This window comes from Vulpes vulpes, chromosome 12 (assembly GCF_048418805.1).
Source record: "Vulpes vulpes isolate BD-2025 chromosome 12, VulVul3, whole genome shotgun sequence".
Lineage (NCBI taxonomy): Eukaryota > Metazoa > Chordata > Mammalia > Carnivora > Canidae > Vulpes > Vulpes vulpes.
Window position 1 is genome coordinate 137,350,058 of NC_132791.1, and position 26,839 is coordinate 137,376,896.

At 43.9% G+C, this 26,839-nt stretch overlaps 1 protein-coding gene across 1 annotated transcript in view; it reads left to right on the forward strand.

Moving 5' to 3' along the window:
- Positions 1-26,839, forward strand: part of DNAH9 (dynein axonemal heavy chain 9) — a 325,725-nt gene that overhangs the window by 232,149 nt on the left and 66,737 nt on the right. The window contains exons 51-58 of the mRNA XM_072730369.1: positions 5,549-5,668; positions 8,257-8,445; positions 11,220-11,455; positions 14,784-14,906; positions 15,842-16,046; positions 17,424-17,588; positions 21,559-21,699; positions 26,417-26,587. Coding sequence (XP_072586470.1) covers positions 5,549-5,668; positions 8,257-8,445; positions 11,220-11,455; positions 14,784-14,906; positions 15,842-16,046; positions 17,424-17,588; positions 21,559-21,699; positions 26,417-26,587 — 1,350 coding nt within the window. The remainder of the gene's footprint in view (positions 1-5,548; positions 5,669-8,256; positions 8,446-11,219; positions 11,456-14,783; positions 14,907-15,841; positions 16,047-17,423; positions 17,589-21,558; positions 21,700-26,416; positions 26,588-26,839) is intronic.

Genomic DNA, 26,839 nt, shown 5'->3' on the forward strand with positions numbered 1-26,839 from the left:
TCTCTCTGTGTCTCTCATGAATAAATAAAATCTTTAAAAATAAATAAATAAATAAATAACATGCCCAAGCTTCAGTTTCCCGAAGCAAAATGGACACAGTAACATCTCGCTTAATGAGAACACAGCGAGGACAAAAGGAGGGCATACTTGCAGATCCTGGCCCATAGCCCACGTGGCGCTGGGGCCACTGCCGTGGTCACAATGACCACTGCTGTGCTACCTCTACCCCTGTCCCCCTCTTCCCTCTACACACGCTCTCACACGTGTGCACAAGCCCTGGGGACCAGGCACTCCTGTCATCAAGTTCAATCCCAAACCGTTCCTTCCCACTCATGCATCCCAGGCAAATAAGATTCTTGCTGCAAATTAGTCATGATGGTAGAAAGGGTTTTACAAATTAGAAGTAAAATTGCAGACATGCCGCACGCTTCGCACAACATGGGTTTATGGATTGCTAGATTGAATTCTGTGGCTGGTTCAAAGAACCTTGCAACCCATGTCTCTCCAAAGAAAAGATACTTTGGTGAAGCAGCTAATCTCTCAGCATACTTGCTTTATAAATCCAGATGTCCGTGGGTCAGTCTAGAACAGGTGATAATCACTGTAGCATTGGCCCTCTTCAAGGAACACCATCACATCCCCATGACTGATTTTTAAGGGAAAAAGCCTCCCGATAATTTTTGTATTCTGCAGTTTCTCCCAGAAAAACATTTTAAGAACTGCATTTTCAAAGATTTTTTTTTTTTTACTCAAGTTATTTTAACTAAGGGAACATTTGGTGCAAAGGGAATGTTTTCAAAATGTTGATACCTATTCAGTAGCCAACATTCACATGATGGGCCCACTCAACCTGTGAAAGCAACAAGCATATCTTTCAAATACTTGGCTACCTTAGGAAGACACTTCTTTTCTGCCAAAATATTTTTTGAAAAAATGTATTCTTGCCTCGAACAACTTCCTCTCCGTGCTTTGCTTACCCACATGCCCGTCGGCATCCCGAGAGTTTCGGACACTCCACCACTGAGGACAGAGAAGATGGGCTGACACCCAACCCTAACATGGAAGCCAACCCAGGCGAGGAAATTCTTCCCTCTGTGACATGGAGGCCGTCACCGGCCTTCTCCAGTCCCCAAGCCTTATTTTTAGGATTTTAGGATACTTCCAAGGAAAGAATATTATATTCAAGATAAAGTTAAAAAAAAAAACGTATTTCCAAACAGATTATAAAATACATGAATCATGAGTAGTGGTAGTGGCTGTTATATCTGGGTGGTATATTTTGGATGGGTGTGCTTATAGGTGTCTTCTTTTTTTCTATCATGAGCATATATTAATGTTATGATTTATAAAAATAATAGTAATAAAAACAAGCAAGGCATTTTCATGGAGCATATACTGACACATAAGTAAAGTATCAGAGAAAGATATCTAATGAGAAACAACACTCTCTGACCCTTTGCATGCTTGTGTCTGTTTCAAAGGACTGGTCATGCCACTCAGAGCCTTTATACTAGTGCCTTCAATGCGTTTCATTTGGCACACACATGGTCTTTGTAAATGATTTCATTAACTGCCAGTATTTAAATCAACAGGAGATTTTCATAAAAATCTGATTTCTGGCCAGTCTTAAAGTAATCAGAAGATTCCCAAACATCATGAACTGACCCTAGAGTTGAGTAGCACCTTCCTATCCATCCAGTTTTGTCATAGGTCCCGACCAACGCCAGTTTTCTTTTTCCAGTGCCAGACTCATCTGACCAGCTCACATATCCCCCGCAGCCCCTGCTCATCTGAATGTCATCCATACTATTGACATCCCTGTTTCTTGACGTACCTTATGCAGGAAGATTGACTTTCTGCTGGATGGGGCTCTAAGAGGTTCATATGCATGTCTTCTTGATATCATCATAACAACTACTTCAAGTTAATGTAACTTGTATTTCTTGCTCCAGCACATAGGCAGCTTCCCTGGAACTTCCTGTTTTCAAGATAAGATTATTACCTGTTTCTTCAGCTTTCTCCAACCTCCCACTGCCCAACTTCAGTTATCAATACTGATTGTTACATTTGCTTTTGAATCACCAAGACTCAAAACATCTTCATTCTGTCCTGTGACCAAAATTAAGTGTCCCACGATCTGTTCACTGGCAGATGGGGAAGGGTGAAAAATCAGTCAATTCCATTTGCATTCTATGAACCTGCCTGTATTGTTCTTAGGAGACCTAAATAGTACAATTTCCTTTTTTTATGAAAACTGCTCTTTATTACTTATTAGGTAACAATCCACAAAATGCTCTTTGAGCTAATAAACAAATTCTGAAAATGTGAAGGATATACAATAAACACATAAAAATCACTATTTTTATATGTAACAATTGAATGATCCAAAAAAGGTGATTAGGAAAACAATTCTTTTTTATTTTGGGGTAGTTGACACACAGTGTTCTATGAGTTCCAGGTGGGCAGCACAGTGATGTGACAAGCTTATATGTTCTGCTATGCTCACAAGCGTAGCTACCACCTGTCACCACATAGCGCTATTACAATATCACTGACTGTATATTCCCTATGCTGTGCCTTTCATCCCTGACATTTATTCCATAACTGGAAGCCTGGACCTTCCACTCCCCTTCACCCATTTTGCCCACTCCCTCCTCCCCTCAAGCAACCATCAGTTTATTCTCTGTTTGTATAGGCCTGATTCTGCTTCTTATTTAAAACAATTCTACTTTTTAAGCAGGCTCCATGCAGGGAGCCTGATGTGGGACTCGATCCCCGGTCTCCAGGATTAGGCCCTGGGCTGAAGGCAGGCGCCAAACCACTGAGCCACCCGGGCTGCCCAAAACAATTCTACTTTTAATTCATTTCCTTTTTTAATGCAATCTTTCCCCCTCCCCCTGGAATTTCTACTTGCCTTTCGGGGTTTTTTTTTTTCTCTGCCCTTAATTCCTTTTGCTTAGCCTCAATTACTCTTAAACTCTCCATGCAATTCAGTATCCTGCCACTTCCATTTTTGCCTCCAAGACCTTCCTCTCTTGTCCCAGACTCAGAACTCCAATCAGTGTTGGAGAGCGAACATGTTCACTGTTGTCTCAGGTTGGTTCCAGTGACTTCTGGACCACTTGCTTTCTCCTTCCTTGATTTCTTCTTTAGCTTGCTGGAGCTCACTCTTAAGTAACTTTCTCAGAAATGTTAAGTAAGAGGTAAATTTTCTGAATGATTTTGGTCTGGAAATGCCTTTATTTGATTTTTAAACTGACCTGACAATTTTGCTGAGTACTGGATTCTGATGCTAATTTTTTCCCCCTTAGGACACTGAATGACTTACCCTTTTCTTAAGTGAGTAGTTTCATGAGCAGTCAGGGTCCCATTTCTTTGTCAATGCACTGTGTTTCTACCTTTCTGGAAGTCTTTCCATTTTTTTTCTTTATTCCTTTTTTTCCCCCTTGAGATGAGATAGCATGAGTGGAGGAAGGAGCAGAGGGAGAAAGAATCCCAAGCAGTCTCCATACCCAGCACAGAGCCTGACATGTGGGTCGATCACATGACCCTGAGATCATGATCTGAGCCAATATCAAGAGTTGACGCTTAACCAATAGAGCTATGCAGGTGCTCCTTTTTCTTTATTCTTGGTGTCTGAAACTTTGTAGTGATGTGCTTAGATGCCATTTTTAAGATTCATTGTGCTCAGCATGTAGAGACTTCTTTTCCTTGACTCTGGAAAATTATTGTATGTTATTTCTTTGGTAGTCTTCCTCTGTTTCCTTTTTGATCTTACTTCCTAGAATGCACATTTGTTGGTTATTGGACTTTCTGATAAGTCCTGTTTCCTCAGTCACTATGTCTTCTTATACTTTCTAGATTTCCTCAAAGTCATCTTTTAACCCTTCCCTTGAACTTATTATTTTTTTACATTAACAAGAATAATAATTTCTGCAACAGGGTTTTTGTTTTTGTTTTTGTTTTTGTTTTTGTTTTTGCTCTCTGCTCCTTTTGCTAGCATTCTCTTCTTGTTTTATGAATGAAATATCTTCAATCTTCCTAAGAACCTACTCATGAAGGATTTTATGCTTTATTGCCCTCTTTTGACTAAAGTAATCTTTTCTAAGGTGTTTTTTTTTCTCCACCCTTATTTACCTTATCTAGCCTTCATCAAATGGCTTCTTGTCCTTTCATGTTTATAAGAGCACTGCTCAAAAGTTGGTTATAGCTTTCCAGGCAGGAGCAGATCTGACTAACTGGCAGAATTTGTTTTTGGGGTCAGTTATGTTGAATGCATCCTTGTTGCCAGAATGTGGTGTTTTCTCTCTGCCACTATTGAATCTCTTGCTGGTGACATGGACGCCTGATGACTTTGGACACTGGGCACGTGGGTAGAGATGGGGGAAGAGGATCCGTCAGCTTCCAACAAACCTTACTTTCAGCATCCCACCTGATGTTTCCAAAACCCCAGTGCATGTCCTCTTTGGTGAACAGAGGCCTGCTCTGTATTGTAGCTTCCTGTACCCTACTCTGGCAGTTTCCACTCCTCTATGAGTCCAGTCTGCCATACATAGATTGGAATCTCTTACTCTTCAATGACCCTCAACAGTTGCTCAGTGTTAAGAATTTATGATGTTTTCACTTGTTTCATAATTATTTTAGAAAAGTCTCAGGAAAGAGAGGAGGTAAATGAATGTGGCAGTCTGTCATCATCAATTGGATGGCTCACCACCTGCTTTTCAAACTGCTTGGCTATATAAACTTGGCCCTTGATTTGTTTCTCTTGGGACATGGCAATGGCCAACAAAGCAGCCTGAATTCCAGTTATTGCATAGACACGAGACACATTCAGAGGTATCTACCCTGCGTCCCTATGTCTTGATGTATAAAATATATATTCTGGAGGCAACACAAGCTACATACCTCAATTCTAAACTCTTGATGAATTTAGAAAATATTGAAATCATGTCTTCTTACAAAATGTCCCTCTACAAAAAAAAAAAAAAAAAATGTCCCTCTACTTTGGGGTAATTGGACAGAACAAATGAGGTTAAGCGGTAGTTACCTGTACTCCTAGGATCTGAAAGCAAAGGGACGTCTTAGACTGCACATAGCCCGTCTTAGACTGCACACAGCCCAACCCCAAACCACAGACCTACTGCAGCAGACATACTGTGCATCCCTCCCAGGACCCAGGCATCCTTCTTCTTTTTTTTTTTTTCCCCCTGGCATCCTTCTGACCATTCTCAGGCCACCCTAGGCTTCAGTACACTTTTGCTTCTAATAGCAGCACTGCCATTTTGGGGGCATGCTCCTGCAGCCCCTTCTTCCCCACTATAAGGAGAAAGAGGACTTATGCACCCCCATCCATGTCCATCACCCCTCTTGTCCCTGCACCAAGGACCTAGGTAGGAAAGCTCAGCCTCCTCCCTTGGGTCAGGACCAGCCTGGGCTTCCACCAGGGCTCCGCCTGAGATCACTCCTAATTTGCCAGCCTTTCCTTCTCTGCCCTGCCTTCTCCAGGGGGCTGTAATTACTGATAGACCTTGTGTTCCTTCATAAACAGCACCTTAATGAAAACCTGGCCAAACTCACAGCCAAGTTTGAGAAAGCAACAGCCGACAAACTCAAATGTCAGCAAGAAGCTGAAGTGACCGCAGGCACCATCTCCCTTGCAAATCGTCTGGTGAGTGTGAGACTCTGCAGCCTGAGCCTTAATTATATTAGCTGAGCTTGTCAAGTGCCAGCGAGGTGCAAAATAGATGAACACAGCTTAGCGCCGCTTTGACTTGGGGGAAAATATTAAAATGTGCTAGGAGGCGGGCGAAGGTGGGGGTGGATATTAAAATGTGCTGGGATGCAGGGACTGAATCCTGAGAAGTGTGAATGCATGCCCTGGTCTGGTCAAGAGAGTTTTCCTACAAAGACGTTTGGGAGGATGGGAGCCCTTGATCTATCAGACAGCTGGGTGAGACGTGACATGTTTATGTGCATATACACACATCAACCAGAGGAAACCCTACAGGACAAAATGAGCCACTTGATAGGCAAGATCTGCAGCTCTTTACTGTGTGATGTTTGATAATAATAGTGTGACCAGGGTCAGGAGCAGAGACAGTAAAGAATGACACCTCTGGACTCTGAGCATTTGTGAGCTGACCTTGCCCACATGCGTGTGCATACACTCACATGTGCACACACAAACATATACACACAGGCTCTGGCCTCCCTAAGAAAATAAATGTGAGGGTGTTTGTCTTGTGGATGTCTGCTATCACACTACCCAGAAACTTAGTGATTTAAACACAACAACCATTCTGTTGCCCCTTACAAGTTTGCGGGTCAAGAATGTGGGTAAGTGTCACCGGACAGCCTCTCTGCTCTGAATGGTGCCTACAGGGCCCACTCAGCATTCTTCAGCCAGGAGCTGGCTGGTTTGTCACATGCACCTTGGCAGGAGCCTCCAGAAGGGCAGAGCTCTCTCCATGTAGTCTCAGGCCTCTCCAGCAATGTATGCAGACATCTAACACAGGGACTCTGGGCTCCAAGAGCAAGTGTTCCAAGAGACAGTAAGTAGAAGAGCCCAGTCTCTTAAGGCCTGGGACCAAAAGCCAACACAACATCCCTTGCTCTGTGTTCTGTTGGTCAAAGTGGTCACAGGATAAGGGAGGGGGGAACATAGGCAGCAACTCTTTTTTTTTAAAGATTTTATTTATTTTAGAGAGAGTGAGAGATGGGAGGAGAGGCAGAGGGGGAGGGAGAGAATCCCAGGAAGTGGGCTCAGCACAGAGCCCGATGTGGGGCTCGATCCCAAGACCATGACATCATGACCTGAGCTGAAACCAAGAATGGGACGCCCAACCCACTGAGCCACCTAGGCACCCCCAGGCACTAACTCTTGATGAAAGGAATGTCAAAGAAATCATAGCCTTTTTTAATCTCCTGTGGCTTATATTTCTTGTCCTAAATTATCTAAGATCCTGCAAAGCAGTGTCCACTGGGTATGATTTCTCTTCAATAGAAAGCCTTTCCAGCACCTTTGTCTCCAGTGAAGGGAGGTGGAATCAATACCTTTGTACTTTGATTCCAGCCACCATTTGTTTCTAAAATGGAGCCAGATTTTCTAGTTTAAGAAGAAAGGAATCACGACAATGATTGAACTGAGCCATGCTTTTGAGAGGAAAGGTCTCTACCACAGGAGTGTCTACAGTTGTTGGACTTACTGTTGCATAGCCTGGAAATGGTCATTTGGACCGAATAATGTGATTTAGAGACAGCTCCTCTGCAAATGTGCAAGATGTCCAGGCCTCCTAGCTGGTCTGTCTTCCATGCAGTTTTCTGTGTGGTTTCCAGAACTTAGCATAGCCTTCTTTGTCTGGCCGAAGTATTTTCTGAATTGGTCCTCTTGGAAGGCAGGCAGGGTGTACAGGCTCTGAAGCCAACCCTGTTTCCACTGGCCTGAAGGTTCCAGCGAGATACTTCAACTCTCTTGGGTTTTTCTGTGTAATCTAAAAACGGGCATGGGAATGGTTCAGTTAGCCAACCTCAAGGTCTCTTCCAGCTGTGACATTCTATGATATCATCTTTCAAGGAAGAAAGAAGGGTCAGCCCTAACGCAGACTCAGCTCATTACCTAACAGTCCTCTCTGGAAAGGAGGCCTCTCCTCCCCGGAGAGGAGAGTCCCCACAAAAAGATGTGCCACACCATAGTGGTGTGGGCAGGGTCAGGATGGGTTCCGCCATGTTGGTACTTTGTGCACACCAGTGTTTCGGTCCCTCTAACTCTGTGTCTTAATTGCCCTGTTTGCCCACTCATTGTGAATTATTTATAGCACATGGAAGTGATTTTATTTATTTTCCTATCCCCAGCATTTAGTGAGGAGAAGGGGGAGGCGCGTAATTTTCTCAGAAGTTCTGCAGCCCAGGCACTGTGCTAAGTGATTAACATACACGATCCTATTTAATTTTCTCCACAGCCCTCCGAGGTGGGTAGTATTTGCCTCTATGCCCATAAAGGGCAGAGCCTGGAAGCCTGCACTCAAAACCTGTCATCCATCCACGGCCCATATGACGCATAGCACAGAGCAGAGGCTTGTTGACTGAGTGTGTGTGCAGCCAGTACAAGTCCCCGTTGATCAAAGGGCCACATAAACGATGTTTCCAGCCTTCTGGTGGCAAGCGTACACCATGCATTCTCTGTGACTGAATCCAAGGGTCTCTGTATAGCCTGTGGAATGATAAGCCTTATCTCTTCTCTGGTCTCTGAAATCGTAGGTGGGAGGACTTGCCTCTGAAAACGTGAGGTGGGCAGAAGCTGTGCAGAACTTCAAACAACAGGAGAGCAAATTATGTGGAGACATCTTACTTACCACAGCTTTCGTCTCATACCTGGGCTTCTTTACAAAGCGATACCGGCAGAGCCTCATGGACAGGACCTGGAGACCCTACCTGAGCCAGCTGGAAGTATGTGCAGCTGAATTTCTCTTGACTCCCCTCTCCCAGCCTGTGGCTAGCAGTGAGCTCACATGACGATAACCATCCAGGCCTTCTAGTTCCTTCTTCCTTCTTGCATACTCCCTCCCACCCGAGTGTCCCTAGGGATCTCTGGGATCTAGGAGTGTGACATATGCACCATGTCCTTCCATGCTACTTTACCACATTGCCATTCACTGTCTTCTGGGCCACCTTAACTGGGCTCCCATGGGCACCCCTGGTCCTCTGCCCTCCCAGCTGTCCTGAAACTGTAAAACCCAAGAGGCACTCTGTGTGTTTCCTCAGTCTCCTTGCTCTTGAGTCAAACTTCAGAGCTGCAGTGGGGCCAAGGCTCATTTCTCAGACGCTGGACCTTGTCACGGGGCCCTGGAGCTACACACTCTGTGCCCGTTGCTCACAGATCCCCTTATGCAAACAGCTCTGTCTACTTCTCTCGAGTGTACTCAGCTTGTCCTCCTAGTATAAGTAGGTGGGTTTTGCTCCCAACCCCTCCATCTCTCCTGAGATTATAAAGTAGGGGCCCTGCTGGTCCCTGGCTGAAAAGGGTTCAGGGTGGTTGCCCAGAGCCAGAATAATCCCTCGCATTGTCCACTTTCCCATCACTTGTAGTCCTCGATTGACGAATCTTCACTGAGGGTTCCGCATGCCCTCCCTTTCCACCAGACCGGAGGACAAAAGTGTCTAGGACCAGGCTGCCCACAGGAAGGTCACAGGCCAGTGGAGGAGGTTAGATGCGTGAAAAGTGGCTGCTGTTAAGAGTCACCCCAAAAGTTCACCACATGCAGGAAGAGTTGTATTCCAGAATGTGTTTGTAGGTAGATCTCAGAACATAAAACCCATATTCTCTGCTGGTGCTTGGTTCCACAGATCAGCACACAAAATCTGAGGCATTTGATTTGTTGAATAGTGATACAAAAGCTATTAGAGAGGACTAATAGCTTTTGTCTCTGATGAATAAATAAATAAAATCTTAAAAATAAATAAATAAAAATAAAAGCTATTGTGTAAATACATACGTACATGCTATTATGGCACTAGGAAATAAAAATAAAGCTGTTGTTTATCTTGAACACAGTAGGAAAGGAAATTATTACAAGGACAGCCATTGGCTGCATGAATGAAGGTGAGGAGCTCAGTGGCAGCCTGAGGGAGATTTTTTTGGCTTTGTTTGGGGTTCATAAGCATTTTTGTGCCGTGACCCCTTTGGCACTCTGGTAAGACCTATGGATTCCTTCTCATGAGAAGGTTTTTAGTGCCTAAAATGAACTTGAAATACATTCCTGATCCCAGGGTAAGAACTTCCAGATCTTCCTTTTGAAGGTTTAAAAAAAAAAAAGAGAGAGAGATTTTATTTATTTATTCATGAGAGACACACAGATATAGGCAGAGACACAGGCAGAGGGAGAAGCAGGCTCCCTGTGGGGAGCCCCATGAGGGACTCAATCCCAGGACCCAAGGATCACGCCCTGAGCCTAAGGCAGGCACTCAACCATGGAGCCACCCAGGTGCCCCTCAAGGTTTGTTTGATGGTGTAGGGCTTGCCGTCCGTCACTCTTAGTGAGTAAGATGAAAGGAAAGGGGATGGAATGGACAGGCTTTCCTGATGTAATGAGGTAGACAAACCACAAAGGAGAGAGGGATGGAGAAGTTCAGGGGTTACATGTGTGTGAACCTTGGAAACATTACACAAAATGAAAGCAGCCAGACACCAAAGGCCACATGTCAAACGACTTATGTGAAGTTTCCAGAAGGAAATGCATAGAAAGTAGATTAGTGGTTCCTGGGAGCTAAGGGTAGAGGGAGACAAGGAGTGATCAGTAAAGGGTACGGGGTTCCTTTTGGGGTGAAGAAGATGTTTTAGAACCAGAAAGAGCTGATGTTTGCCCCACATTCTGAGGTACTTAATGCCCTTGAACCATGTGTTCTCAAATGGTTCATTTAAGTTATGCAAACTTTACCCCAATTAAAAAAAAAAAAAGTATCCGTGTCCCCAGTAAAAAAAAAAAAAAAAAAAAAATAGTAGCTGTAGAAGAATTGAATGAGCTGTGACAGGTCAACAGAAAAGGATGGGGTCAGGGGCACATACAGGGGCCAGGAGGGGAACCAGGCCCGGGAGAGAGGCATCCTCAGGCCTGGAGATGCTATCATGGCAGTCTTCTCAGAGGGCACCAGCGGACGAGCCTGCAGGGAGAGGTCCTGCGGGCCACCCTGGAAGCGAGGGGCGTTCTGGGCTGGGAGGGAGGTGAGCATCTCCAGTTCTTGGCAGGCCGGGCCTCCGCCAGTGTGTGGTACCGAACAGAAAGGGTGGTGCAGGCTGGGGCTGGGGCAGGCAGGGGCAAGCCCAGCAGGCCCAGGGCCTCCTCCAGGAAGCCTGCAGGAGCATCAGAGCGTGGGAGCAAAGTGACCCTGTTAACATGAGCAAGGGCAGAGAGGAGGCTGTTGGGAATACACATATAATCCACGCTAGAAACTCGACTTAGGTGAATATACGAAGGAACAAAGGGTCACAGAGGCTGGATCTCGGCTGTTGTTCATCCATCAAGAGAGAAAAAGACTCTCGGGACTTTAAGAAATAAAGCCTGCTTCCAGAAATAATCAGACAGCCAGAAAAGCACCTTCCAGGGGGATTTTGATCTTGCTTTTGAAGGAGGTGTTCTGTGTCTTCGGGAGCTGCTGGGTGTTCCACCCCTGGCTGAGAAAGCTGGCTTCTGCTCTGAGCACGTGCCATGTTTCTGGCTCATCAGGTCCCCATCCCAGTCACCCCCACCCTGGATCCCCTGAGGATGCTGACGGACGATGCCGACGTGGCGACCTGGCACAACGAGGGCCTCCCCGCGGACCGCATGTCCACGGAGAATGCCACCATCCTCCTCAACTGCGAGCGCTGGCCGCTCATGGTTGACCCGCAGCTCCAAGGCAGCAGGTGGATCAAGATCAAATACGGCGAAAACCTCCGGGTCACCCAGATTGGTCAGAAAGGGTAGGTGGCTGAGCAAATCACTTCTCACTTTTGTCCGTTGTGCAGAGGGAAACAAAAAAAAATAGTCCTGAGCAGATCTTCAGCCCCAGTGGGTTGTTTCTACCCTCTGGTTCCCTCCATGAGGTTTCTCCTGATTCTCTTCCCATTTTAGGAAACATCTCAGTGAAAGATGCGTGGGTATCGAGTCTCTGCTCTTCTTTGTCTTGAGAAATTGTGTGTGTGTGTGTGTGTGTGTGTGTGCATGTGCCTCCTGGACCCATCAGGAGTCCGGCCTCCACCATCTGGCCGGACTCCTGGCCATCTCCCCCCTCCCATCTCTCCTTGGACACTTCCTCCCCGGGCATCACATTCCACTGGGGGGTAAAATTCTGTGTTTTGCAAAGTCTTCCTCCAAAAAGTGCCTGTCTTAGCCCATCCTAGAGTCCATTTCTCTACCCATTATTCCTGCCTCTGGGCCACAGCCCCATAGGACAAACCCAAACACTGTCTCTCCTGGGGAAGGATTGGACACTGCAGTTATGCTGCAAACCCACGGGAGCCCCTGCACCTGCCATGTGGCCTCCCACGTACGCGGTGGGGGAGTTACTACCCAAAGGGACGTGAATGATGCTGAGACTGTCTATCCAGCACCCACCACACTTCACGGCCCCAGGCCCTCGCATCTCCCACCTCTTAGCTTCATTAACTGCGCTAGAACTTAGCTTCGAATTTTCAGTTCTTAATTCTTGTTCTGTGCCACCAGGCTCCATGAGCGGCGTAGGATGGTGGGGGGGAGAGAGAGATCATTGGTGAGGTGGTTGATATGTGCCAGTCCTGGTGTTGGGGACCTCGTCCCAAATGCCTTCCTGAACCCGCACAACTGATGAGGTTGTAATTGTTACTGGTACCATTTCACATCCAGGGAAATTAAGGTTCGCAGAAGCAAACTAATATCTGCAAGAGCGTGCCATGTTTTTGAGATTTTATGCACTTATTAAAGTTTAAAAAAAAAACTGATGGAGGCAGTGTTTGAACCAGGTGGTCCTCAGAAAGGCAAGATTTCTCTGCTCCAGCATTACAGCCGTCAAGGTGAGGCTTGCTGCTCTGGTGACACATCCCAAACGTAGCTGCCCAGAGGTCCAGATCAGCAAGCATTGTTTAGATCAAACATGCGGTGCTACCAAAATAGTTAAACAAAGTGAATCTAGACTACCAGAATGGATCCTTTCTTCTAGAGAGGATAAGAGGAGAAATGAATCCCAGGGCCCGCCATGGTATATTTTTATCTATGTCATGGCCAGAATAATCTCATCCTGGCCTTCTCCCCACACTTTAATCAAAACATTCCTTTCTAGGGGCCCCTGCTTGGCTCAGTCAGTTAACTGTCTGTCTCTTGATTTGAGCTCAGGTCGTGATCTCAGGGTCGTGAGATCAAGCCCTACATCAGGCTCTGTGCTGGGCATGGAACCTGTTCAAGATTCTCTCTTTCTCCCTCTGCCACTCCCACCCCCCCACTCATATTGTCACTCTCTCTCAAAAAAAAAAAATTCTTTCTAATTGGCCAACAACTGCATCTTAGATATGAGTGTATTTTCCTCTTTGCTCATTCTCTATCCCTAGTACCAAAAACAGTGCCTGATACATAGTAGGGCCACAATAAGTATGTGTTCAATTAATTCTTTGTTTCTGTCCATCCACTTCTCTCTTGGATGGTTTTCTACATTTGTTGTCCATTATCTGAATGTAAACATTACACACAGTATGTGTTAAGATTGTTAAGTATGGTCTCCATCATATCAATGGAAATTTGCTCAAGTGTGTCATTTACCTTTTGATTTTATTTGTGGGGTTTCACACATGATGGTTTTGGGGGTTTTTTCATTTGAGGGATTTTTTTAGCTAGATATGTCACCCATTTCTTCTATAGATAATGCTTAGAAAAGTCTTTCTCTCTCCAGAAATCATATAAATATCCACCTAGATTTTTTAGGTTTTTCTGTAGGTTTTTTTTTTTCTTTTACATTGAAATCCAATCACCTGAAATATATTTTAGGGTACTGCAGAACATACAGACCTAATTTTCACTTCCAAGTGGTTAGCCATTGTTCTAGGACCATTTATTAAATTCTCTGTCCTTTCCTCAATTAATTAGAGATGACAGTTTACTCTACATTATTTTATTAAGCAGTCTTTTTTCTTTTCCATTTATATAATACTACACCAGCCTCTAATCACCTAGCTTTATATTTAGCAACATTTATTGTGGTATCTCTCATTACAAAAGTAGTGCATCAAAAAAAAAAAAAGTAATGTATTACAGTAAAAAAAAGGGGGGGGGGGAGTTACAAAATAAAAGAAATTTAAACTCCTGTAATTTATCATTCAGAAAAGAACTCTCCTAACCTTTTGGTAGATGATGTCTTTTCAGATTCTTCCTATATATCTGTATTGTTCAAAGTATATAAAATACTGTAGTATCAGCTAACATGAGTCCCTCCTCTTCTTTTTCAGGAGCTTTTACTTCTTTTTCCATCCTTATTATTTTAGAAACTTTAAGATTTATGGTCCATCTCTGTAGTCTGTTATATATAATTTGAATTGGAGTCATATCAAATTGACCAGTCTGTTTAGAGAAAGTCAACCTTTTAACATATGTATTAAACTCTAGGTACATTGAAAATTCTCAACAACCTGGGTCTGATTATTAGTTGTTAAATAAATTAAGGTCTGTCAGTACAGCCTAACATCCAGTCACAGAAAATTGTTGTAGAAGAATATTTAATGACCTGGCAAATTTTTCCCATACATTTTACATATAAGAACCAAATCACAAAACAAGGGTGCTGTAGGAACCTCCGAATAATAAATAAATATGAATACAAATACAAATTAAGTTATAAATAAATCATATGTAATAAAATCAACTTGAAAATATCATCTATCCAAGCATACCCATTAAATTCCAAAATGACCAATGGAAGGGTCACATTCATTCTTGTATCCTTTTTTGTATTTTGTCATTTTTCCTTATTTCTGAAACTGTGTAAGATCACATAAATCTCATCTTAAATAGAGACAAACAAGACCCCTGAAGTCATCCCAGGTAGCTGCACCTCCACATCGGCCACAGAGGCCACAGTTATCCTGTTTTACTTTCTGTGGATCCCATTACACTTCCTATGGACCTATTTTACTTCCTATGGACCTGTCACACTTCCTGGGAATCCTGTTGTACCTCCTGGGGATCCCGTTACACTCCCTGTGGATTCCATTACACTTCCTGGATCCCGTTACATTCCTGTGGATCCGTACCTTGCTAAAGGCTCATACTGCCCAACTCTCTCCCCAGCTACCTCCAAACCATAGAGCGTGCCCTGGAAGCTGGAGACGTGGTGCTGATTGAAAACCTGGAAGAGTCCATTGATCCTGTTCTGGGACCCCTACTTGGGAGAGAAGTCATCAAGAAAGGACGGTAAGACCCAGCCACCTCACTGACCTTCCAGAGGAACTGGCTCATAGGACCGTGAGCAGATCCACTCTTCCCAAGACATCCCCCCTCAACTCCTGCTGTGGGGCGCCCTGCAGCACACACCCCCTTCTCTTTTCCACATGAGGACTACTTAGCTGCCCCTGACTCCTAGAGAAATTTTCCCGGAATAACTTTGCTCCCATCAGTCACGTCCTCCGTGACTCCCTCCTGCATGGGTACGGTGCACTATTTTGGAGGAATTTTAGAAAGGAAGTGGTCAAAATGCACACCAGCTTGTAGGCATGAGCATTATACCCAAGCTGAGTTCTCTGTCCATTTGATGAGCTCCTATTGCTTTGGGGGCCGGTGATCAGACAGTGTCTGGCAGAAGGAAGGGGATGAGAGAGGAAAGAGAGAGGCAACAGGCACATAGAAGAGAGAGAGGGAGAGACAGAGGGTATTATCATGGACGGTTGCCTCACCCCAGGGCTGCACCCACTGCCCAGGCCATCAATTGCCTTTCCGTGCCCTTAGCATGCACTCATTTCCTGAATTAACCATTTTCACACACTTCAGCCTGGATCCAAAAAGAAATGCACCCTCTTCTTGCTAGTGGTATGGCACCTTTGTGCAAACGGATGGTGGCCTCTTCTGCAAACACTTTACTGCCATCTGCTGGGAATGTTTCATAGCATACTAACCTGCTCGGACTACAATGTGAATGGCTCTCCAGTAATCTCTACATCCACCATCCCTGTTCCCCATATTAGGGCAAACGGGATCCTAGGGCTCAATCTGGACACGCTTGGGAGGAATCTGCATATGGCAATATTGTTTGCTATGATCTTGCAAGAAAAAAAAAAATCTAGAATTCTATCCCCGATCGTATCTCACAGGAAGGTATCCCAACTTCATTCACATGACCCTTCATGTTCCAGATTCATTAAAATCGGAGACAAAGAGTGTGAATACAATCCCAAGTTCCGGCTTATCCTTCACACCAAACTGGCCAATCCTCACTACCAGCCCGAAATGCAGGCTCAGGCTACCCTGATCAACTTCACGGTGACCCGGGACGGCCTGGAGGACCAGCTGCTGGCAGCTGTGGTCAGCATGGAGAGGCCAGACCTGGAGCAGCTGAAGGTACGTGGGGTACCTATCAAGGAAGGAAGGCAGAAAATGCTCTGCCACTAGATCTTGCTCTCCGTTCTGGGAGAGGTATGCAGGTGGCTTTTCCTGGAGCTGAGCAGCATGGTCTTTGCTAGACTTTGGGGGAGTAGCAGGGGTTGGCCAACACCATTTAGCTGCCCAAGTGTCAAGTTGGTAAACAGAGAATAGAGTAAGATGAAGAACAGAGAGGCAGAAGGCCGATGGGAGAACAGACACCCTTGTCACCAAGAGCAGAGGTGAGAGCCCAGGGCTCTGTACATGCTTGGGCCCACACAGGGAGTCCAGAAGTAACAGCCATGTAAGGATAGTGTCTTAGTCAACTCTGGCTGCTATAGCGAAACACCATGGTCTGGTGGGCCATGTTCCCACCCCTGTGGAGCTTGCAGTCTAATGAAAGATCATGGAAAATAAGTGTAAACCAACAAAAATGGTGTCATTTGACATTGTGACAAGACTTTTCAAGGAAATAAAGCAACATGATAGTCAGGAGCCAGGGGGCTAATTTAAACCAGGGAGGTAAGAAAAAGTTTGTGTGGAGGTGACATTTGAGCTCCTCCTTAAATGACTTGAAAGCCTCTGGACACAGAGCATTCCCAGCAGAGGGAACAGTGAATCCTGGACAAAAAAGCAAGATTGAGGTGATAGGTGTTTTTAAGAAACAGAGGATGACCAGAGTGGCTATGGCTGGAGCTCCCAACAGGAAGAGTGTTCTTTCCAGGATCAAAACCAATCATCCCAGGCAGTACAAGGGCAAAGAAATCACAGCTGCCTGAAGTTACATTTTCCTCCCACTAGTGTCCCGTGCTTTTGGATATGGAATCACCAGGAAGAGAAGATGAGAGAAGGTCAGCTTGGACACCAGAACCCCACTCTGACCTTGAGGAGGCTCCTGCAATGAGCTTGTCTAAACTTCTAAACTTTGTGTTGATTTTTTTTCCCAAGAAAAGATCATCTACAGGAGAGCCATTCATTTGGGGGCAGTAAAGTGGTAATAGAGGGGACCCTCCAGAAAAGGAAAACTTGACCCTACCCTCTGACCAGGCACACAAATAGTGTCCATCTAGTGAACACGCTGTGTACTATCATTGTGCTAAGTGTAGCACGACACCTCTACGAGAAGGGATTGGGGTTAACCCAGCCCAGGTCACTGATGTGTTAAGAAGGCAACTTGGCCCCGAGTCACACGGCTAATAAATGGTGCATTTGGGATTCAACTCACCTGCTTGTCTGGTCTCCCGCTATCCTGCTTCCTGCTTCATCCCTCCAAAGTAGGACCTTGACCCCATAGCATGCATTTATTCAGATGCTCTGGGCTTCTATACCTGACTCCCCCTTACTTGATGTTTGCAGTCAGATCTCACAAAGCAGCAGAATGGGTTCAAAATCACCCTGAAAACATTAGAAGACAACCTGCTGTCTCGCCTCTCATCAGCATCAGGGAACTTCCTGGGGGACACGGTCTTAGTGGAAAACCTGGAGACCACTAAGCAGACTGCCGCCGAAGTTGAGAAGAAGGTAAAACTGCCCTGGCAGCTGAGGTTGGGATGCAAGGCCCTCGTCCTGGTCTCTGAGTCCCAAGTTTTTGCAAAAAAAAAAAAAAAAAAAAGTCAGAATTCCTAGGTAACTTTACCATGTTCCCAAATTCCTTCTAGAAAGTCAAGTGGGGTGGGATTCCTGAGTCAACCAGCTCACACCCTGGGTGGTTCAGTGGGTGAGGCATCTGCCTTCAGCTCAGATCATGACCCCAGGGTCCTGGAATTGAGTCTTAACAGCAGGCTCCCTGCTCAGCAGGAGTCTGCTTCTCCCTCTCCCTCTGCCACTCCCCCTGATTGCGCTCTCTCTCACTCTCTCTTTCTCTCTCTCTCTCAAATAAAATCTTAAAAAAAAAAAAAAAAAAAAGATGGAGAGCTAGTTTCAGTATGATAGGGGTTGGGGGCAAACTTGAGTCTAGAAATGAGATCCACGTTCTGTGGATCCATGTAAGCAACGGATCTAGGAAGACAGAAACTTAAAGGAATCAGAGGAGAAGCAGAAATGGAGATTTCTTCCTGCTGGTCTCTATCTAAACAGTGAAAGCATGGGTCACGTTTATCCACTGAGAATAAAATGAGTGATAGTGAGGTAGGCAGCTGGGAGGGGGGTGAAAGTTTACAATTGCTGAAATAGGAATGAAAGGTGGCTCAGGAAACAGTGAATGGATGGCATTAAGAACCCAGGTGAGCCTGAATGAATGGATCTATGATAACACCGTTCTGGGTAATTGTATGTTTGTTCAGTCCACCCCCTTCTGAGACTCTGTCTTCAACTCCTGAATTTAACTGATTTACATTTATTAACATGATTGATAGAGTGACTTTCTTTCTACCATCTTAATTTGTGTTTTCTATCAACCATGTGTATTTTTTCTCCTTTCTTGCTTTTTCTTTATTCTCCTCTTTATCCTTTGCTGATTTTACAGTTATTTACTTTTTCTTATTTTATTGGTAAATCTTGTTTCATTTATATATGAATATATTCATTTATATATGAATATATAAATATTACATATATAAACATATAAACTATATTTCATTTTATATATGATGTAATGATATATACATTGGTTAACAAAGTCTATAAAGTGATATATCTTACCTCTTCCAAAACAAATATAAGGACTTTAGACTTACTTTGATCATCCTTTTCCATCTTCTGTTACTGTTTTATAATATTTAAGTTCCACCTACTACTCCCAAGGTGGCCATTGTTTATGGCCTTTGTTATTTAGATTAACCATATATTTAAGAAATTTTCAGACCTTATTTCTTCCTTTTGGATTCAATCTTCTAATTGAAGCAAATAATTATTTCTTCAAGGGCCTGTTGATAGTAAATTCTCTTTGATGTTGACTGCTTCTTTGAAGAGCTCTGGTCTTTCATCAATTTTGGGAAATTCTCAAATATTAGAGTTCCCATCCAAGTACTAACCAGGCCTTACATCAGTTAGAATGGGGAAAATTAACAAGGCAGGAAACCACAAATGTTAGAGAGGATGCGGAGAAAAGGGAACCTTCTTACACTGTTGGTGGGAATGTGAACTGGTGCAGCCACTCTGGAAAACTGTGTTGAGGTTCCTCAAAGAGTTAAAAATAGACCTGCCCTACGACCCAGTAATTGCACTGCTGGGGATTTACCCCAAAGATACAGATGCGATGAAACGCCGGGACACCTGCACCCCGATGTTTCTAGCAGCAATGTCCACAACAGCCAAACTGTGGAAGGAGCCTCGGTGTCCATCGAAAGATGAATGGATAAAGAAGATGTGGTTTCTGTATACAATGGAATATTACTCAGCAATTAGAAACGACAAATACCCACCATTTGCTTCAACGTGGATGAACTGGGGGGTATTATGCTGAGTGAAATAAGTCAATCAGAGAAGGACAAACATTATATGGTCTCAGTCATTTGGGGAATATAAATAATAGTGAAAGGGAATAGAGGGGAAGGGAGAAGAAATGGGTAGGAAATATCAGAGAGGGAGACAGAACATGGAAGACTCCTAACTCTGGGAAACAAACTAGGGGTGGTGGAAGGGGAGGAGGGTGGGGGGTGGGGGTGACTGGGTGGCGGGCACTGAGGGGGGCACTTAGTGGGATGAGCACTGGGTGCTTATGCTAAATGTTGGCAAATTGAACTCAATAAAAATTTTTTAATTAAAAATAATAGAGTTCCAACTGTTGCCTCTATCTATTCTCTACTTATCTCTGTTAGATGTATTTTGAATCTTCTCATTCTGTTTGCCATCTCTCACAACCTCTTATATATTTTTCATCTTTTTTTCTCTCTCTGAGCTGCTTTTTTTTCCTCTGAGCTGCTTTTATTCCAATTTTTTCAGATCTGTCTTCTAGCTTGCATATTCTCTTTCTAACACTAGTCCATTATTTAACCCGTGCACTGGTTTTTTCACTTAAATAACGGAATTCTTATTTTTAGAAGTCCTAGTTAGTTGTGTGTGTTTTCTTCAAGTAATACCTCTTCCTGTTTATAATGGCCTGATTTTATGCTTTCTTTCATCTCTACTGCTTTTAAACAGAAATAGTTAAGAGTGAGTTACAGATTGTTCAGTGATCTTCAGCTCTTGGGATGTTAATCCTTCTGGGGTTCAGGTTTCTGATTGTCCCCTTTGGTAACACTTCCTTCTGAGATTTGTAATTGTTTATCATAAGCTCATCTTCAAAAGGAATCGTTGGGTTTTCTTCCTCTGAGATTCTCACAAATAATAATTAGTTTCACTCTTCTAAAGTATAAGGCAGGTCATATTAAGGTTTGTATTTAGTGGCATGTTCTTTCAGAATCCCTCTCTGACACTAAGGTCTCTTTTCTCATTTTTCCCTGTAATAAGAAACTTTCTGAAAACAAACTATTCCATTAAAAAATATCCTTTTGCAACATGGATGGATCTAGAGACTTTAATGCTAAGTGAACCAGTCAGAGAAAGACAAATGCCATATGATCTCACTCATACATGAAATTTAAGAAACAAAGCAAATGAGCAAATAAAGAAAGAAACAAACCAAAAAATAGACTCTAAACCTTAGAGAATAAACTGATAGTCAACAGAGTGTAGGTAGGGGAGGGGGATGAGTGAAATGGGTGATGAAGATTAAGAGTACACTTTTCATGATGAGCCCTGGGTGATGTATAGAGTTGTGGAATCACTATACTGTGCAACTGAAATTAATATGCCCCCTGAATGTTACTACACTGGAATTAAATTTTTTTCAAAAAATGAAAGAGATCCTCTTTGTGAATTTACATATTAATTCTTTCATAAAAATTAAAATAGAACATTCCATTATGCTGTTTTCACTGGATTTTCATGCCTGGAATTCTGTTTTATTTCTAAGTGATTGATATATATGTACACACACACACCTACATACACATGTATATGTTTATTTATTTTCAATTTATATATTTTTTCCATGAAATCTTTCTCATTTGAAATGGAGCTCAGAGGTTTACATGGTCCACACTTCCCAACTGGAAGAGCTGGCACTCTCACCCTCATCAAAGATGGAATATGTCACCTCCTTTCTCACTCAAGTGCTATTAAGAAAATACCACAGCATGGGGCACCTGGGTGCCTCTCTCGGTTAAGTGCCCAACTCTTGATTTGGGCTTAAGTCATGATCTTAGGGTTGTGAGATTTGGGCTCCTCATGGAGCCTGCTTGAGATTCTCCCTCTCCCTCTGCCCCTCCCCACCAGCTCCACACACATGCACAAGCTTGCTATCTATCATCTATCTATCTATCATCTATCTCTTTCTCTCTCTCTCTGAAAAAAAAATAGATTAAAAAATAACATGCAGCTTCCTAACTTTCTAGCGGCTACCCCTACCCAGACCCACCCTGCCCTCCACACAGACACCTGTGTATTGACACAGAGAGGCCAGGCCAATGGATTGGTTAGAACAATGGACCACTATTTCCTTCCCTAACAGGTCCAGGAGGCCAAGGTAACAGAAGTGAAAATCAATGAGGCCCGAGAGCACTACCGGCCAGCAGCTGCCCGTGCCTCTCTGCTCTACTTCATCATGAATGACCTCAGCAAGATCCACCCCATGTACCAGTTTTCTCTCAAGGTGACTTACACCTGCAGTTCTTTGCATAATCATAGTAATAGAGCCAACAACTCTCTGTGAAAGCTTATCTGTGTGCTTCATTAGCTGTGGCAGGTCTTTCAGATCAAATCCAGGAGAGTAGCTACAGTGCCTTCAGACCCACATTACAGTCCTTGTCTCTTTAATTGGGTCGTTCAGGACTCATGGGTCACTTCGGCTAGAACGGGAGATGCCACAGCCTCACACACTCAGCACAGATGACATGGTGGGTGTGAGCTTACTGAATGCAAGGAAGGGGACCAAGAAATATCAGAAGTGACCCCTGCTGCCAAAGACCTTAACATATGATAGAGGGATGATCAAATGTGCATGTCATTCATACCGGGTAAAGACCATGGCAGGCAATAATAGCAGTCCAACCTTAAATGACTTTTCTTATTACCCTAATATCCTCAAAGCTACTGCTTTATGCCTGCTGAAATATTTCTGAACCAAAGACGTTAGCAAATTGTAAATGCTGACTAAACTTAACTTACTCATGAAAAAATAAAGCCCTGTAAATTTTAAGTGAATTGTCAAAAGTATATCTTTCTCCCCTAGGGTGTTCCCAAAAAGACCACAGTTCAAGAGGCATTAGGGGTAGTGGAGCATTTCTTTTTTTTTTAATTTTTATTTATTTATGATAGTCACAGAGAGAGAGAGGCAGAGACATAGGCAGAGGGAGAAACAGGCTCCATGCACCGGGAGCCCGACGTGGGACTCGATCCTGAGTCTTCAGGATCGTGCCCGGGGCCAAAGGCAGGCGCCAAACCACTGCGCCACCCAGGGATTCCCAGTAGTGGAGCATTTCTAAACAACCTCTTTGACTTAACAGAGGATGGACACACACACACACACACACACACACACACATACTCAGAGCACACACTTCATTCTGTAAAGGTAAACTGCTATATGGGGTTTGCCAAGGTGTGGAGATGGGGGTGAGCAGGTGAGAAATCAGAAGGTCTCTAGGACCTGGGGCCCATTCAATTGCAGATGCCATTTTACCATTTCTGGGTCCTCTTCCCTCAACTGAGTCTCTGCAGATTACATAAAAAGTGTTTATAATATTTTATGGTTTGGGAGGTGCCTGGGTGGCTTAGTGAGTTAAGTGTCTGACCTTGATTTTGGCTCAGGTCACAATCTCAGGGTCGTGAGATCAAGCCCAGCATTGGGCTCCAAGCTGGGCATGGAAACTGCTTAAGATTCTCTTTCTCCCTCTCTCAACAGATGAAAGAATTATGAAACATTTTTAAACAATATGAAAGTTAGCATGATAAGCCTAATAACTGCAAGATCGCTCCCTAGTACTGAGAGTAGTTGAAAAGAAATAAAATGAAACCCATGCAAATATGTGTTTTGAAACGTAAATTTTGCAGCAAAAGCATCCCAGTAGAGGCTGGAAGTGCTATTTGGGGGGGTGCATTTTGGGCCCCCATACTATTACGAAGAATTGCCAACCAGCTTGATCACTGAGAACAGATCTATTTTTTTTTTAAGATTTTATTTACTTATTCATGAGAGACACACAGAGCGAGAGAGGCAGAGATCAGGCAGAGGGAGAAGCAGGCTCCATGCAGGGAGCCTGATGTGGGACTCGATCCCAGGTCTCCAGGATCACACCCTGGGCTGAAGGCAGTGCTAAACCGCTGAGCCACCTGGGCTCAAGTGTCTTCAGAGGCCCCAAAACAAGAGTGCACTTCGAAGCCTTGTGTGATTTGAAGAAAAGCCAACCACAGGAGTCTCCATGGTCTTTGCTTTTGTCTGAGGTTGGATTTTACAGATGCTGTTCTAGGCAGAGAAAGGAGAGGCGTTCTCGTAGTAGGGAAACCACAGATGGTCCAATGTGGCAGGAGCTGCACATCCCAGTCTTCTAAATTGTCTTGAGTGCGAATATGTTCCAATGTGTCTTTTTGCTTTTACTTGAGCAAAAACTCTTCAAGAGCCAGTCTTAAACAAGTTTGGAATAACATGATTAAGATGGAACCTATGTGATTGTAATTCTTCTTCAAACCTCAGCCAAAATAGGGTTAATGAGACTTCACTTTCTGGGGGCTCAGGATGTCCTAAGAAAGATCACACCTCTCTGGTGTTCCCTGCAGACTGGTGGAAGACCCAGCTCCCTCCATCCTGTGCCTTATATGGGAAGGACACAGCTGGAGGAATGACATGTCTCAGAGAGACAGAGAAAGGAAGAATCACATAGAAGTAAAGAGCACAGAGCTCTGATCTCAAACTGAAGGCCCCCTGGCCTATTTTCAGAGGGCTTTCATATACCTTCCTTGAAGTCAGGAGATTTCATATAAAACCAGATATCTGGCCTCCCATTGATAGTCTGTAAGATCTGGCAGCCCTGAGCTCACATTCCACATGGCATGGATTTGCTGGAGCTGAGGGATGGCTGCTCCCAGATGGCAGTGTACCTCCATGATGCCATGTTCCCTGCCCCTTCCTTGTTGGGTCTCACACATCCGGCCCCTGGAGGAGTTTGAGTTTGAGATCCCTGGTCTGGAGCATCTCTCAGGATTTGCCTAAGCTCTCCGGGGTACTAGGTAGAACGCATTCATTGACAAATCTCTCCAGTGCCCATCACAGGTGAAGAGCTGGGCTAGATTCTGGGGAAGAGAAGAAAGGTGCTGAGGCCTGACTTCCATCCCCAGGGTGCCCACAATCTGATAAATGACAAGATGAAACATATCAGGCAGCCCGGGTGGCTCAGCAGTTTAGTGCTGCCTTCAGCCCAGGGTGTGATCCTGGAGACCCAGGATCGAGTCCCACATCAGGCTCCCTGCGTGGAGCCTGCTTCTCCCTCTGCCTGTGTCTCTGCCTCTCTCTCTCTCTCTGTCTTTCATGAATAAATAAATAAATTTTTTTTAAAAAAAAGAAACATACCTAAGGCACAAGGCGCAATGGAGAAGGGCCCTAGAAGGGCGACAAGGGTAGCTGGAGGCAGCATAAGACTGTACGCACAGCAGAAGACCCCAGGAGTGGGTTGTAGAAGCAGAGGTCAGCACAGCACCAGGCTCTTCAGATGCTGGAAGTAAGAGCAGGACAAGGGCCCTTTGAGGATGGAAAGGAAAAGAAAGCCAAAGTTAGCTGAGTGTAAAGAAAATGCTAAGTGTACCTAGGTCCTTAAACTTTCTTTAGATCTTTTCCTGACTTGTGAATCACTTTGTTTAAACTTAGTAACTAGAAATTATTTACTGATTGCTGTCATTTGGATAAAGAGAGTTTTAGGGGGGAAAAAAGCCACTCTAACCACCAGAGGAAAGCTACCCATGTGGTCTTTACAGACCTGCTCTGCAGATGAAAGTTTTCCAAATTGCTCTGCATGGAGCTGTGGCACATGATCCGCCTCTACCTAGCTGTTCTTCCAATCCCCCCATCCTACCAGGTACGGGTAAACATCCCAGTGGATTGGGATGAGGGTGGTCCAAAGATGTTGCTCTGATCATCAAAACTGAATGAAGAAGGAAGCCTGCAAAGGTTTCACTTATGAGAAATAGCATGGAACTATGAAATAGAATTCATATTTTCCCCCCATTTTGCAAATGAGGAAATATCGAGACAACAAAGTTCATATGATTTCCACTGAGGTTCAAATACCTGGTGTTAGAAAGACCTAAGACTTTTTATTTTTTCTTTTTGAAGCTACCAAAGGAAAGTAGAGAAAAGACTGGAAATCTGCACAGCCATGAATTGAAAAGGCCCAATTATATCTTGATTTTGATCGTCTTTAATGATTCATTGTATACATATCACATTCAAAATGCAGCATTCCTGGTATTTATTTTTATAAATGCCATATAAGATTGAAATAATGAAAAATTGATTCAAATAAATTTGTATTTCATACAAAAGCTTTAGTATTTAGAAGATGTGGCCAAGGGGCATCTGGGTGGCTCAGTTGGTTAAGTGTCTGCCTTCGGCTCAGGTCATGATCTCAGGGTTCTGAGATTAAGCTTCACCTCCCCTGCTCAGTGGGGAACCTGCTTATCTCTCTCAAATAAATAAAATATGTTTTTTTATGTTAAAAAAAAAGAAAATGTAGCCAAAGCAGGTTATGCTTCCTGCTCCCTGATTGCAGGAAGGGCCTATCAAGAAATAAGAAATGTGTTAGCAGACTTCTCAAATGACTGCACAGTTAATAGGAAAAAAATTAATGCAAGATTAAAAAAATAAATGCAAGATTCTGATCATTCCTAAAAGGAAAAATCATTAATTTAAAAATATTCTGAGTGCCTACAATGTTTACAAGGGTCTCTTTAGGACAACAAATTTGTCCAACACATTTTGGTTCTACCATCAAGAATTCTGGAATTTACTGGATAGGATCATTAATCCCAACTGGTTATTGTTGGCTGTGTTTATGCTTTTTGAGGGTTGTTATCCAACAAAACATACTGGATCTAATTTAATGATTTTGGCTACTGGATAGTTCCTTTTCACTGGTCAAAACTGTAGGCTCTTTGTCAATATGCCCCATAGCTTTGCCCACTTCCCTGCAACATAATAATTCATATAAGCAAACTAAGAGAGCTAATAACATGTCTTATTGCCACAGTCCCTTCTTGGCAGGATATGCTGGGAAAACATGTCTGTGGCTGGCAGATTGCAATATTCTTCACAGGTAAGTCTACTAGTTGTATATCAAGAGAGCTGTGTTAATTACCAGTGTCCAACCTCCTGCCCCCAGGCATTCAGCATCGTCTTCCAGAAGGCTGTGGAGAAGGCTGCTCCAGATGAGAGCCTCAAGAAGCGCGTGACTAATCTGATAGACAGCATCACCTTCTCTGTGTACCAGTACACCACCCGTGGGCTCTTCGAGTGTGATAAGCTGACCTATCTTGCCCAGCTTACCTTTCAGGTAAAAGTGGATTGAAGACGTTTCTAGAAAAGAGGTCATTTTCCAGTATCCAAACAGCAGGTGTAAAGAAAGTTTCTTCTTTTCATATTGCTTCCCAGAGAATATGAAGACTATTTGGTTCTAAGCAGAGCATCGGACAAGAAGGTCCACTATGATGCATGCGTGCTGCCTTGCCATTGTCGCACTCATGGCAGCCATGACTCATCAACTCTTGTACTTCTTGTTTATCTTGGATGACCTAAGATCCGCCTT